The sequence below is a fragment of the Arvicanthis niloticus genome, chromosome 1, assembly GCF_011762505.2.
Source record: "Arvicanthis niloticus isolate mArvNil1 chromosome 1, mArvNil1.pat.X, whole genome shotgun sequence".
NCBI lineage: Eukaryota > Metazoa > Chordata > Mammalia > Rodentia > Muridae > Arvicanthis > Arvicanthis niloticus.
In genome coordinates this window covers 101,341,186-101,356,201 of record NC_047658.1, presented here as the reverse complement: position 1 = coordinate 101,356,201, position 15,016 = coordinate 101,341,186, and the positions used below count along the sequence as shown (strand labels likewise).

Sequence of the window (15,016 nt, the reverse complement as noted above, 5' to 3'; positions counted from 1 at the left end):
TGCTGAAACAGAGGAGCCTTGGTCCAACCCATGTGCTTGTTAGAGCATCCATGCAAACTGTCTTCCAGCTGTCAGTTGGATACGTCAGACCTTTGACCTTTCATCTAACATCCCTACTCTCTGGTCTTCCATTCTGACTCCATATGCTGAGAGGTTGGATCTAACAATATCAAGACTCCTGTTCAGTCATTCTGGAGGCCTTTTCTTTGGCTACATTACAGCCGTGTTCTGTGACTAGCCACTATTGTATTCAGTGGAGAAGGAGGAGTCACCCACAGTTCCAGTGAGCTCAGGAGCTTTGGTGACGCCTGTGACAGCTGGTTTCTATAACAACCTGCCAACCCTAAGTAAACTTCCCTTGGCTGGTTTTGGAACTTCTGGACAGGTAGTTCTGGTAGCTTCTGTGTGGCTCAGTGTCATTCAGTATGCTGTGGTTCTAGAAGAAAAGTCTTGATTGTTCTCTGACCTGCAGGACCTGCTGGGCAGGACAGAAGCATTGGTTCAAATGGAGACTTTGGGGAGGCACAGGGTTAGACCTTCAGAACCCAAACCAGGTATTCAGATTTCTTCCTTTGTTGTGGTCTTATATAAATCTTAATTATTTTATTATTCAAATATCTTCCCTGGCTACCTTTATCCTAGGACTTCTAAATCTAAGATCCCTGGGGAGTTATAGTGTGAATAAAGTCTGCCACCACCTGGGCTTTGTGCTCTCATGGACATCTTTTGGAAAACTAGAGTCACAGATAAACACAGGAGGCCCTGTCCTGTGGCCTGGGGCTGGTATTTAGTCTTTGTGTACTGTTTTCACACTCAGGTGTGAACATTGGCCAAAATGACCTCAAGTCACTTCCTCCTGGGCTCCAGTTCTCAGTTTCAACATTCAATTCTTGCCCTCAGTAACAGGAGTCTAAAATTCCATCAACCAGGTCCTAGCCGGTAACTATGACTTGCAGGGCCCCTGTGCACAGCAGGGAGGAACATGAGTCTAGCTGACATTGAGTTTTGCTTCTGGGAAAGTCACCAAGCAAGGCCTTCCCTGGCTTGCAATGCAAGTGAGTTAAAGTTTTCACAGGGGCATCCAGGCAAAAAGTCCCCTGCAAGAAGAGTTCTGTATCTTGCCATTGGCTTTGTCTTGCAGAGAGGCCGTTGACTAATGGCTCCCAAGGCCAGAAGAACAGAAACAACCCCAACACAGGAAATGAAATGGCAAGGAATACTCCTTGGGTTTGGACTCTAAGCAACCTGACATTCAGAATCTAATAAGTTTTTGCATAAAGTAAACCTTCATAAGTGTGGCACTATTAGGTCCTGCTGTGGAGAGAGAACTGTGCAAGGTAATTTGAGCAGAAGATGTGCGACTGTCTCTTAAACAGGGTGTGTACCACAGCTTTGGCACATGCAGCTCTTTCCTGTCTGTGCAGCTCACCTGATTCTCCTAACCTGGGGAGGGGCTGGTAGGAAGGGCTTTTCTATCTCAGTGTTCTTCCTGGGGAAACTGAGGCTCAGGGTGTGAGAGGACTTCCCTGGTTGACTCTGAATGGGAACCCCTACCTTCCAGGCAGGGCACATTTTGTCTCGGTGCCCACCCAAAGCTGTCACTTCTGTGAGTCTCTTTTTCCCTGAACGTGCTCTTATCTGTTGCAGGGCTGAGGCCACTCTTTGTGCCGGTAGGCAGTCTGTACTTGTTTCTTTCAGGCCCCTGGCAAGCAAAAGCAGACATTCTAAAAAGCAGCAATTATCGCTCCTGGTTCCTTTGTACAGAGCTCTGTAAATAATTTATTTGGATTCGAGGGTCTGGAGATGGAAACGCATATCTTTTGCTAACCTTTTGCTAACCAGGCGAATACAGAGTCTGGAACTTAGAGGCAAATAGAAAACAAGCGAGAATGAAATGTGTCTCTTTGAAATCAGAGAAGACAACAAGACCTCAGAGCCCAGGCGGGAGGCTGGAGTTGGCCAGGCTGCAGCTGGAAGGAGGTTTTCGCATGACATTTAAAGGTCACCCGAGGGGTTCCCACCACAATATCATGAGCCCCTCTAGCTAAGATTTTGGAGCAATTGTCTGAAGTTGGAAGACAGAGACCTGCACTGGGGCTGGTCCCAAACTCCTCCTGCTGCACTCAATACCTGCATCAAACAAAGAAAATTGTGTTTGCCAGGCTGGTTTGCTGAAGTCACAAGATTCCCAGGATCGCACAGTGCTCCGGGATGCCTGCAAAACCTCCCGAGGAGGGAAAGGCTGTGCACCCCACCTTTCAGATAACTGCATTTAGTACCAGCCTGAAAAACCATGTGATGGTCACGGACTTGGTGAAGAGGAACTGGCTTCCTTCCCAGAAAAGAGCCAAAGTTTGTTTCATTCACGTGTGTCCTGGCCTGAAGGTGACTGAGCAGCCAGTGAGTGGATATGAGGTACAGCTGGGGCATGTCAAGGTTGGGAGGGCAGGTGCATGCTGAGCTCGGAGATATACCACATACTGATGGAGGTGTTTGCCGCCGCCCCACTGGCCAGGTGCCTACCGTGGTCCAAAAAAATGTACTTGTATCTTATAAAATACTTTTTAAAAAATCCTTAGTTTATTTCAGCGTTTGCAATATGTTGGAGGGAATAACATACCAGATTAATGTAATGGTGTAGAACTGACAACAAAAATCTGCTCGGTGATTTCAGAGTTGGGTCGCTGGTATCCACGCCTGGGAACTGCAGTGCGCTCTGTGATCCCAGTGCTCTCAGCTCTGCGAGTTTGCACTTAGCTGTCTCTAGGAAGAAATGCTTGTTTGTCTGCCTGTATGCTTAGCAGGAGAGTTCATGACTGTCTTGATCGAGTTGAGATAGCAAGATTACAGAACGGTCTTTTATTTTTTTTAAACATGAGGTTTAGTTTTCAAGCTCATACAACTTTTTGGAAAATGGGAAGGACTTTGCAGTTTGAAAATGTCAACTAGAGGTAAACACATCACCCTGAAAAATATGTATATTCTACTCTGGGTAGCTGTTATCTTTTCAGAAAGTAGACACACATGAAATCTGATCAGCTCTTCACTGTACCTGGAATAAATTATGAATGACATTGTAATTGACTCCCAGAGAGATCGCTTACCCATCTCTATGGTTGATTGGAACATGCACACTGCTGATGCTTTACAAAAAGGTAAGTGTTTGAATGTTAATGCTGTTATTAGGAAAGCCCTCCCCTAAGTTCTGGCAAATACTTGAGACCTTTAGTCACCCACACTTGGCAGTAGGGAAGCCAGCCTGACTGGGAGGAACAGGTTTTTCAGGGTTCAAAGTTGGCTTCTCCCAGTTCCAGCTCTGGGAGAGTGAATTTCCATGTTAGCAACAGACGTATGTAAAGGCCACAGGAAAAAATGGTGTCATTTAAATTTCGTAGTCGTCCTTATTCATTAATTCATTGCCCAATCAGACAGAGCAAAAGGTTACAATTATAAAATAATTGAAAGAAACCAGAGATGTTATTATTTACAGTAATTAACCGGATGGGGACAGAAGTTTATCACTGCAGAATTCCCACTGCAGATATTTTCCAGTCCCCCAGAGAGGGGAAACTGTTGAAATACCTGCATTTTACAGTAGTGCTCACGGCTCTGTTTCAAACGTTTCCTAGTGAAAACCCTGCCTTGAATTCCATTTGTATAATAAGACCTCCGCACGCCTTCGTTATTATAGTCACACCAAAAGTAACATCAAAGGGTGTTCAGCAGGAGATTGTGCAAAACGTCATACATGTGGATTGCCACAACTCTGTGGCTGAGTTGTTTACTACCATTGACAGCCAACAGCCTAGCAAAAGTGTGTCAAATAAACTCCAGGGCACTCCCCCAGTGAATAGCCAATCAGGTGTTAGTGTTTACGGAATCTATATGAGACATGGTTCCATATAGGTTCCTGGGCTTGAGGGCAGGTCAAGTTTGAAAACAACAAATGGTGTACTGGTCTCCTGACCTTCTGAATTTTAAGCTGTGCTTAAGTTCAGAGCGGGGAGACTTGGGTGGAGGCGGCGGAGGTGTACACAGGAGGCCCACAAGCCAGGCATCTTCTCTGGTCTGGCAGACACATTGTATCTGTCTATTGCCCAGACTTGCAGTTTATTCTGTGTATGATCTTTTCATCAGATTTCACATGTTTACTTTCTGAAGAGATAGCTGCTGATGGCTGGTAACCTTATCAGAATGCAGATATCTTTCAGGGGTCCTGTGTTTATCTCAGGCTGATACTTTTCCATTATCAAAGTTCAGTAGTAAACATTTCAGAATTTAAAATAGTCCGAAGCCAATGAGCTATTGCAGTTCTTCGCACCGGGGCTTGTCAGTACTGTTTAGGTAGAAGGGAGTAGGGCAAAACAAACCTTGATGCTCTATTTCTCAAGCCTAACATACCCGAGAGACCAATTAAGGTCCAGCCTACCATTGGTCTCAGACCAGTAACTTCTCTCCCTATATCAGCTCAGGGCCTTCCTGTTAACCTGGGCTTTGACAATGAAGTAACTGAATGGGTAGAAAATGAGCAAGGTTGCTGGGATTAACTCTCAATCCAGAAGGGTACTAGATTAAGGAAATGGCTTTGTTTATTCAATAAAAGCGAATTGGAAGATTTTTCTGTGAAAAGCTTACTTATGTCAAGTTCCTGGGAGGAACTGCAAATCGGCTGAGCAGGAGCTCTCTATGGATGTGGAGTTCTCAGAAGCTATCGTCTTTAGTCCTGAGCTTCATTAATGCTCAGAGAAATCACCCTCCACTTGGGACAGCAGTAATTGGTGTAACTCCAGCTCAGGCATGGTCTAGGTATATCTATCTAGTCCCATCCTTAAACTACCTTCAATAGGAGTCTCGAGCAAAACCTGTACTGAGAAGTCACCAGGTTAGGAAGCAGAGGATAGTGAAAATGTTAAAGATCCTGGTACCTGATGTTTGCAAAGCCTGGATCCCTCTTGACTCCAAAAGTACGCCAAACTAGCAGGAACATTATGTCTTAAGGGAACTCTTTCTCTGAGTAAGTGTCCTATAGGGTTCAAAAATTAACCAAGCCTTATCTGGACATGGATGGTCCTGTCTGAAAACTATATTTGCTATTCACATTGTAAGCATTCATTCCTGAGATGCCCCTTGAATAAGGCTCTGATGACTTTACCAGCCACGGGAAGGGAAGCCGTGGTATTGTATGATGGGTATGCATCCCCCAGGGTGGGTGTGTTTAAGCATCTCTGCTCCACAAAGTTCAGAGAATGATCTACAACAGCTATATATTTGGTTTTCAAAGAGTTAATATACAGCAGGCCAAAGTAAAAGAGTAAATGGCAATCAGCAGTTAGAGAAATTGATACAGAGGTAGCAAAACATCATCAACTTGGGTGCTTAGAGCATCCAGCAGAAATGGAGGTGTGAAGCCCCTTTAGGAAGTCAGTGGGTGTTCTCTATAGAGATTGTACTGGGCAAAGCAGGGCGACCCATCCAGTGACTTATCCAAGTAAAAGCACAAACAACAACAGGAAGGTAACATAATCGAATCAAGGTTTACAAACACCCTGAAGAAACCAACTGGGGAAGCCCTGATGAAACAGTCGGCTGGAGTTTCCAACAGAGAGGGTCCCAAGCAGAGTGCAGGGACTACTCAGGTGAGGCTCCCAAGTCAAAAAGAGTGAACAGGAGCAGATACAGATAACGTTATGGAATCGGGTGCTCATAGCATCCAGCATAAACTGATGAAGGCTCAGCATAACTGAGGAGGAGCTGGGTGAGAATCCAGCATAAATGGAGGCAGTCAGTGGGAGTCTGTTGCACTTTCTCTCCATGTTTGGCCATGCAGCTTCTTCTTCCCGTGGCAGACATTTTCATATTACGAGATAGGCCACAGTAACCTCTGCTGGAAATACTTCACCTTCTCCGTGTTTTCAAGGGTGTACCAGTTTTGCTCATGGGCTGTTTTATACTTCCTGTCACAGACCTGGGGGTGGGTGACTCATCCCCAGACAGGACCTCAGAGGACTCTTTGAGATAAACATGCTTTGGTCTAAAATGGGGTTAGGAATGCATACTTCAGAGCCAGCCCTGGTGATCTCAACCAAAACATGACAATTTGCCATTATAATATGCTTTAAAAAGATCATTGAGGCCTGTCTGCTAATAGGTGCATGATGGAACTTGTAAGTTAAGAACTCGCTATCTGTCTTCTGATAGGAAACAGTTTTAAACACTTTCTTCATGAATGGTGTTATATGTGCAACATACTATTTCCCTGAGCCTCTTTTGCCATCTGCATCTTTATTTTCTAATTGTTATTATTATTATTATTATTATTATTATTATTATTATTATTATTGACTTTTGCCAGAAATGCTAGTTTTTGGATACCTAGAAGGATCATGTTGAAGTCTGAAAGTCCCTCTATACATGTGACCCAGCTAAGACCACTGTGACTCAGTGGGCCTGGAGCACTATCAAAGCATCAGCACCAAATAACAAACAGTTTCAAGGTGGCTTTTTATATCTCCCATTTCTCTCTGGCTCACGGTGTTCTCTTTCTTCCCGAGTACATGAGGCAAACACTAGCAGTAGGTTCAAGGCTGTGGTGGGTGGTGTTCATCCACCTCTCTGTTATTTTTCCCATTTATTTCTCCTGATTGATTTGCCTCCTGGATTTGAACTGTACTTCCTTTCTTCTTTACATATCAGTTTTTCAGTTGGATTTTAGCTATTATGACTTTTGGATTGTCAAATGCTTGACTTTGTTCTATTCCAGTGAAGAGTTTTGGCTGGGTCCTGGTAGGAGATAACGGTGATTTACAGACAGCTTGGTCCTGCTGAGGTTTAGTGGTGAGATCTGTGAGACATCTGAAGGAGGCTCTGGTGCAGAGTGGTGGTTCTCAAATACCATGGTTTTGCTCCTTGGTAATGTTTGATGACAATTTTAGTGATGGCAGTTTGGAAGGGGGCACCACTGATTCTAATGCATAGAGGTCAGAGATGCTGCCAGCATCTCTGTATATGTATAAAGTTATGTCTGTATGTTTGTGTACACACATGTCAATGTATATGGAATCCAGAAGTCAACTTTGGATGATGCCGTTCACCTTCTTTTTTTTGAGGCAGGATCTCTCTCTCTCTCTCTCTCTCTCTCTCTCTCTCTCTCTCTCTCTCACACACACACACACACACACACACACACCTGTAAACCATTGCTTAGGCGTGGTTGGCAAGCCCCAAGAACGAACTTACCTGTCTTAGTATCTTGAAATCTGAGACTTAAGAGCATACCACCACTCCTACTTCTTTATATAGGTTCTGGGGATCAAGCTTTGGTTCTCATAACATGCACTTTACTGAGTTCTTTCCCAAGCCTAAAGGATGTTAATTTCTTATAACATACAGCACAGCCCCCTTCCTTCCAATGGAGAACACACCTACCTAAAATGCATACTTAGTCCCCTGTTAAGAAACAGACTTTCTGAGGAGTCCGACTTCCCACATGGGATGAGACCTGCCTACTGGTGAGAAGATGAATTCTTTCCACCTATTTGAGGTCTGGAAATGACCCGGCCTACCCCTTTCTGGAATTTCTTTTCTCTTGCTATCAGATAGTTTCCTCTCAAGCAGATGTAGGTAAGAAGCCTTGAGGGGTCCCTGTCGGTCAGATGACATGCTCTTTTCTTATAGTCTCCACTCTTCATGAATTCTGTCAATGACCCGAGTCATTGCTACCTGAGTCCTACCTGTGTCTTCTGTGCTAAGTGAGAACTCTGGCTCTCCTGAGTCTTTGCTCCTAGTGGAGCAATTTGAAAGCCACCTCATGTAGGGAAAATTGTGAAGTTCTTCTCTCTCATTTTTCCTCCATCAGGGAATCATAGGCCTGTGTTGCTGGATGTATGATGAGAAAAAAACTATAGTTCCACAGCTTTTACCTTTTTATATTTTTTATTTTGCTTTTGTTTTGGTGTTCCACCAAGGCCAAGAAAGTCTGCTCTTCTCTCTTCTCTCTCTCTCTCTCTCTCTCTCTCTCTCTCTCTCTCTCTCTCTCTTTCTTTCTGTCTCTGTCTCTCTCTGTGTGTATCTATGTATGTATGTATGTATGTATGTATGTATGTGTGTGTGTTTGTGTGTGTGTGTGTGTGTGTATGCATGCATGTGTATGCATGCATGTTCATGCCACACGGGAATGAGTATATGTGTGCAGGTGCTTGTGAAGGTCACAGGTGAGTTGTAATTCCTCTGTAGCCATCTACTTTGCTTTTGGACACATCTCACTAGCCTGAGACTTAACCAAGTATGCTAGGGTGGCTGACAAGTGAGCCTCAGAGATCCATTTGTTTCCATCCCTCCATTATGGGAATTATAACCACATATTACAATGCCCAGCTTTAAAAAATATAGGTTCTGGGGATCCAACTCAGGTCCTCATGCTTTCAAGGCAAGCACTTCACCAGCTAAACCCTCTCCCTGGTGCCTCTACTATGGGCTATGATGAAGGCTTTCAAGTGACTGGGTTCTGTCTTGAGGTCCTGAGAAATAAAATCACTCAGACATTAAGTGCTCAGGCTTCATGATGACTTAGTTCATGGAATGAAGAGGTCACAAAAGACCAAAAAGGTGGAGAAACAAATGCTTTCTTCTTGTGGTTATCAAAAAGGCACATGGCAATATGACTCAACATTTAGCCCAGCTGACAAGCCAGCTTTGACTTTGAGCCAGGTCAAAGTCTTCTGAATTCTGGGTTTCTTCCTCAAGTCCTGGCCTCAGAGCAATGTTTTTGCTAGACTAGCGTGCTGGTGGCTCCTGCTGTAATGTAGGCCCAAACACTCCAGGTCTAGCAGGCTAAGGAAAGCCAAGTAGATGGCACTGAGATTCAAGATGATCATTCTGTTTTCTCATCACTCCAGACCTTTCCCTCCTCCGCTGCTGTCCATGGCTAGTTCAGAAATCCATGGGCTATTGAATTTGTCTATGTGTGGTGCTGGGAATTAAGCCTAGAATTGCTGAGCTACACCTCTAGTCTTGGGAAGTCTATGCTTTAAACATGAAGCCATGGCCTGAAGTTCTAGACCCATCCTGTCTCCACAGGACCCAACAGAAAGCAACAAAGACACCAGTATAAACCACTCACTTCACTGGGAGAATTGGTGTGGAAAGAGTGGGGGAGGTGTATCAGAGTTGGCCAGGCGAGGATCACTGTGTGTGTGTGTGTGTGTGTGTGTGTGTGTGTGTGTGTGTGTGCTCAGTGGAGGCAGAGCTAGAACAAAGGAGACTGGTGTGGCTGATCCCTGAAAGGCCTCATTCATCCTCACCACAGCTGTGTGAGACACATGAGCCCTATTTTTTTTTTCCAAAGAGAAAATTTTGAGAGGCTCTGAGAGTTGATGCAAGTGTCACAGGGACACAGCTAGTGCGTACAGGAACGCTCTGGCCTCATGATGTCCTACTCTGAGGTCTGTGTCTCTCGTGTGGTGCTCAGGAGGAAAAAAGAAAGAGACAAGGTTCCCCTCCTGATAGCAGCTGCTGGAGAGGTGACCCAGGAGTCCTCATAGACACAGGGAAAGCCATTTGGGTCTAACGGTAGAGTCTAGGCCAGGGTCTCCCACTGTCCTCCTGCCCCAGATATGGTTCTTTGTCTCCTTCTGTTTGCCTAAGACTTCCATCCTTATAATTTTGCTGCCCCAGTTTTTACTCCTGTGAAAGCACAGAAAGTGAAGGGAAAACACTCAGGATGGCTTGCTGTAAAATATCTACCAGCCAGCAGAAAACATTAGATAGTTTTAACATAGCTTTTTAGAGTTTGTTTTCCAAGTAGGTGATAGTATTCAAAAGCTGTAATGTTTATGATATGTAAAAAGAAAGCCAAAGCCAAATTCTGTCATACGCTGATTCTACTGCAAGCAGTCTATCTAGAATTCTAGACAGATCTCACAGGTTTAGCATAGAGATCAACAAATTATTTCTAATAGTGAAATGGTAGTTTTGTGGCAGGCAAAATTTGATTTGTGAATTGAAATTGCTATTCCCCCTTACTTTAGGTGCTGTGTAGAATGATCTTAATAACTTTGGTGTTATCTATCTATCTATCTATCCACACACATACACACATGTACATGTATGTGTGTATATATTATACATTTAAATTTATTCATAATAATATGTATATACATGTATATATGCACATACATATATGTATATATATGCATATGTGTGACGCGCTACCTCGCCGATAAGGAGAACGCCACACTCAGGATTCTTCTGACAGCATTTATTGAACAGCTCTTCAAGATGGAGAAAAGGGGAAGGACGCCGAGCTCAGAAAGCCCGCTGCTTAAATAGAGCTTTGGAAGACGTGCAGATCCCTCATTGGCTCAAATCTCTCATCCAATCGTCATACTCGGTTTTCGCGCCATGCGCAGGCACATTCTCAAGTAAAGCTTCCGTGAAGAACCAGGAAGCAGAAGCCTGCGCCATCTTTTAATGGCAAATGCGGCTCCTCACACATATGCATATTATGTTCTATGTTAAAATAGAAACAGCAGAGTTGGTAATATGGCGCAGCAGATAAAGGCCATTGCTGGCAACCTGACTACCTGAGTTTGATCCCTAGAGCCCATATGATAGAAGGAGACAACTGACTCCACAAATTGTTCTCTGACCTTCACATGTGTTTTGTGGCATGTACATACCCCACCCATAAAATAAATGCATATATAAAGATAATAAAATTAAATAACCAATACTAATAACTCATACGTATCTATCTTCTGGTAGTTGGACAGTGGATCATAAGACTATAATTACCATTGTGGGAAAGCTAGCTAGACACGTTCAATATGGAGGTATACAGCTTAAGTTCCATGTGGAACATTGCAAGATTCCAGGCACTTAATATTATTGATTTGGGCTTATAAGGCTTTATTCTTTACGTGATAAAGATGTCTTTTGCAAATGCTAATGAGGGAGGCTCAGTAGTTAAGAGTATTTGCTGCTCTTGCAAAGGATGTGGGTTCAGTTTCCAGCACCCTCGTGGCAGCTCACAACCATCAGTAACTGCAATTCTGGGGGTCTGATGACCACCCTGTTCTGGCCTTCTCGGACACTGTACACATTTACATGTCATACATGTAGGTGAACATTCAGACACATAAAATAAAAATAACTAAACCTCATTTAAAAAGGAAAATATCAGTGGGGAAGACATACCTTTTCAAGTCTATTCATATGAAACAAAATCAACACAAAGGGACAGAACTCTTACAACACAAAGTTTGAAATTGTGTCAGCATCTCCAGCATGAATAAATTTATATATGACTTTCTGTTATGGCAGTAAAATAAAACAATAAAATAAAATATATAACCAGAAGCCCCTATGAGTCAGGAACTGCTGGGAACACAGTCATAAAGTCTGGCTCTTATGCCTGCCCATCCTCTGGCGGGGCAGCTGCTCAACTTCTACACAAATGTGTAAGTGCAGAGAACCCAACAAGGCTGTTTAGAGATGGAGACATTTGGCCATGTGCCTCTTGTAAGTCTGGAAGGATTTTAAGGTTCAGTGGGAAGAGTGAAGCATGGGCTAAAACTGGGTAAGAGGAAGAAGACGTTTCTGGCAAAAAGACTTAACAACTTCCAAATAGTTATTCAGGTCAGGGGAACCTAAATAGAGCCCAGCAGTCCCTCTCAGTTGAGGAGACTGAAATTACAGCTAGAATTTGAGGTCACAGTTCCTGAGAAGAGGGAGACAACACAGAAATAGCTGCAAAAAATTGTTTCATGTCTCCTTGAGTCTGGCTGAAAACCCAAGTGTGCTTTGCTGGGGTGTAGAGTGACTAGCCAGGAAAGAGCAGTTCCTGATGGAGGTGTGAGAGGAAGCGTTCCCAACACTCTTGAAGGGCTGTTGTCCACTTGGGTCTTCAATCATCTGGAAGGTAGAAACCTTGTTGAGTTTGGGAGCAATTTAGTAGAACCCCTAAAGGTCATCCCTTTAAAATGTGTCTAAAGTAGTCTTCAGACTCAAGACTCAGACTCATTTCACTACAATATAAAAACAGCTTGAAAGAACCAAGTTATTCCTTAAGTAGTTTAACTAGCTAGCAAAACAAAGTCCAATGTTTTTTACATGACTATCAAAAATTAGCAATGGGTAATGTAACATTTACAATAGCAGCCAGTCAGAGATTATTAGACATTTAAAAAATCCAAAAGTCTAACTCATGAGCAAGATAAATGCTGGTTAATAGAGGTGTTCATTGAAATGAGGGAACTAGCAAACATGGACTCTTACAAAGGCTATCATCAATCTTGTAAGCGTATTGTTTCCCTCTTAAAGTCCTTAGAGTTAAAGGGAGCCATCATTATGTTGGAGAGATAAATGGATGATCTATGAAAAAAGCTATGCAGAATGATCATGGAAGGAACAAAAGGGAATGAACTAGAAATTTTACCGGGTGTGATCGGCTGTAGATTTGATACTACAGGAGGCATGATCATTGAGCTTCCCCCAAACTCAGGATGAGAGAGAAAAAGTAGAAGGATCAAGAGAGAGAGATGAGTGAGAGACTATGTACAGGAGACAGAGCAGAGTCTCAATGATGAGTCTGACAATGGTAAGAGTCTAGTACACGCATCATGAGAGCTTTAGAAGGAGGGAAGATGGAGAGAGAGGAAGAAAGGTACAAAGAGATAATGACTTCAGCATTTACAGTTAATGGAATGTATAAAGAATCTCCTGCCAAGCATCTTTATTCTCCAAATGGCAGTATATAGGGTGACTAGCTTGGGTGTCCTAGTCCAGGGAAAGTGGGTTATTTTCCTGTGGTCACCCTACACTGACGACTGAAGCATCTAGCTTTCTCTCTTAGCGCCAGGATTACATCAGCACAGAGCCTCACAGCACACATCTTCACTTTGGATTGGTTCTTAAGAGACAGGAACACAAGCACTGTCTGTACTTGTTTTGGATTGCCGTGTAACAGGCCATGTCTGACAGTTGTGCAGGCTACCAGTCCTAGGTGGGTTACATGGGTCCTCTGCACAGAGAAGCCATCACCATTCTGAAAAGGTGTCAGCTTCTCGCCGGATGCTTAGGGACCACTTCCAAGGCTACTGGTAATTGAAGAAATTTAGTTTCCTGTTGCAGGACCAGAGTTTCCATTTCCTTGTGGGTAACAGCCAAAGGTCAGCTACCAGATGCCATCTGTAGGGCCTTGCCATGTGGCTCTAGCCAGAGAGAAAATTTGTTTGTCATTTGAGAGTTATTTGTTTATTTATGTTACTTATGTATAGGTATCTGAGTGAGGATAGGTATACCACATGCATGCAGGACCTCTCAGAGGCCAGAAGAGGGCATCAGATTCCCTAGAACTAGAACGAATGGCAGTTGGGAGCCACTATGTGGGTGCTGGGAAGTCAACCTGGGTCATCGGAAGGAGAGATATCTCTAGTTCCTTGTTTGCTCTTTCAAGGCCACCTGGAAGATCTTTCTATATTGAATCTCCCTTGACAATTTACATTTCACCTGTGAAGTCAGGGCCACCAGACAGAGTCTCCATTTCGACTGATTCAATGACAACAAATTAGTAACCTCAGTATCGCCAGTGACACCATTTTCTAATGTAGCATAGCTCAGCCATAGGAGTTGGAGCCTGCTCTGTCCATAGCTACTGTTCACACTCAAGAAAAGGTAAATCTGCAAGGCATTCAGTCACACAGAGGGTAGGAATCTTATTGGCTCTCTGAGTTCTTTGCTTTCCAACTAATTCTCAATTATTTGTGCAGATGGAGAAAATAAAGGAGGTTTTGGAATAGGCTGGAGTCTATTTGAGAGCCTCATGAGGAGGAGTGTTCATATTTTGCTCTACGGAATCTTATACTTAGTCCTGACACCAGATCAGCCTTGAATAGAGATACTTTAGGAATCTGCCATAAATAAATGATGAACAAAATCTCATTAAATGCATCTTGGGTGCAAATGGGAAGCCAGGGAAAGTGACAGTAACTGCATAGACTATGTCTTCTCTGACTCAATGCTAACAGTTGACTTGCTTGCACACCTAGGCTTTTCAGTGATGAGCAGACAGACAGAGGCAAGTACCAACAATAGACAGTTAAGTACCAACTTTAGTTTGCCCAAGTGAAGCTATGAAGCAGACGTTGCCTGTTTGATTAGCCTTTTTGTTAATAGGATTCCAAAATAGTGAAATAATCTCAAGTCCAATTCATATCCTCTCTCTGTCTCAAGAAGACAACACAGAAATTGAATAGCTTCAGCAAAACCCACAATTTGGAAATGACAATGTGTCTAAGAAGCAAATAGAGCTGAAGGAAAATGGACAGGATAGTTTATCAAAGCGTATAGCAAACTCTTTGCTACTTTGTATAGAAGGCAAGAAGCTGTTCTGTGATTAAGCAGCCTGCAGCCAAGAGCAAGGGACTGGGTGGGCACTGCACAGGGGCCCAGATGCTTCTAACTCAGCCATGTGCTTACAGGAAGTTTGTAAAAACTGTGATTTTAGCTGCAAACATGTTTTTCGTTTTATTGGTTCATTTTAGGTGCCACCAGCCTCTCTGAACTCTGCTCTGCCCACTGGCTTCTCAGTACCCTGCTCTGTCCTCTGCCTAGTATTACTCTCCAGTCTCTGAGTGACTCAGTGACGACAAGCCAGGTCAGGCATGCAGACGGGTTGCATCTTGGCTGAAGGGTCTGCAGAAAGGGTGTACAGGAGAGACATGTTCCCTGGGATATGGCAAACTTTGTTGGCTTTCTCATGTATACCATTGTGCTAGAGATTCAGGGGTACAAATAGGAAGGCCCTCCTAAGCAGTCTCAGAATAATGGCTGCTTGTGTGGAGCTGTGTAATTTTTTGTCACTGTTGCAAAATGATATGAATTATGGCATTAACTCTTGTGTAGAATCAACAACATGACAATTATGTTCCAGCTTATCTATGGGCGCATATGCTTCATTCTTCCAAGAATAATGGGCTTGCTGCAAGAACCAACTCAACTAACTATCTTATTCCCGTCT

General features: G+C 43.5%; 1 protein-coding gene across 2 annotated transcripts in view; it reads left to right on the top strand.

The window, feature by feature from the left end:
• The first annotated feature begins 1,151 nt into the window (after window positions 1–1,151).
• The window catches only part of C1H10orf90 (chromosome 1 C10orf90 homolog), a 231,549-nt gene continuing 217,684 nt past the window's right edge, over window positions 1,152–15,016 (top strand). For both annotated transcript variants that reach the window (XM_076912264.1, XM_076912257.1), the window contains exon 1: window positions 1,152–2,415. In XM_076912264.1, coding sequence (XP_076768379.1) covers window positions 2,212–2,415 — 204 coding nt within the window. In that variant the 5' untranslated portion in view covers window positions 1,152–2,211. The remainder of the gene's footprint in view (window positions 2,416–15,016) is intronic.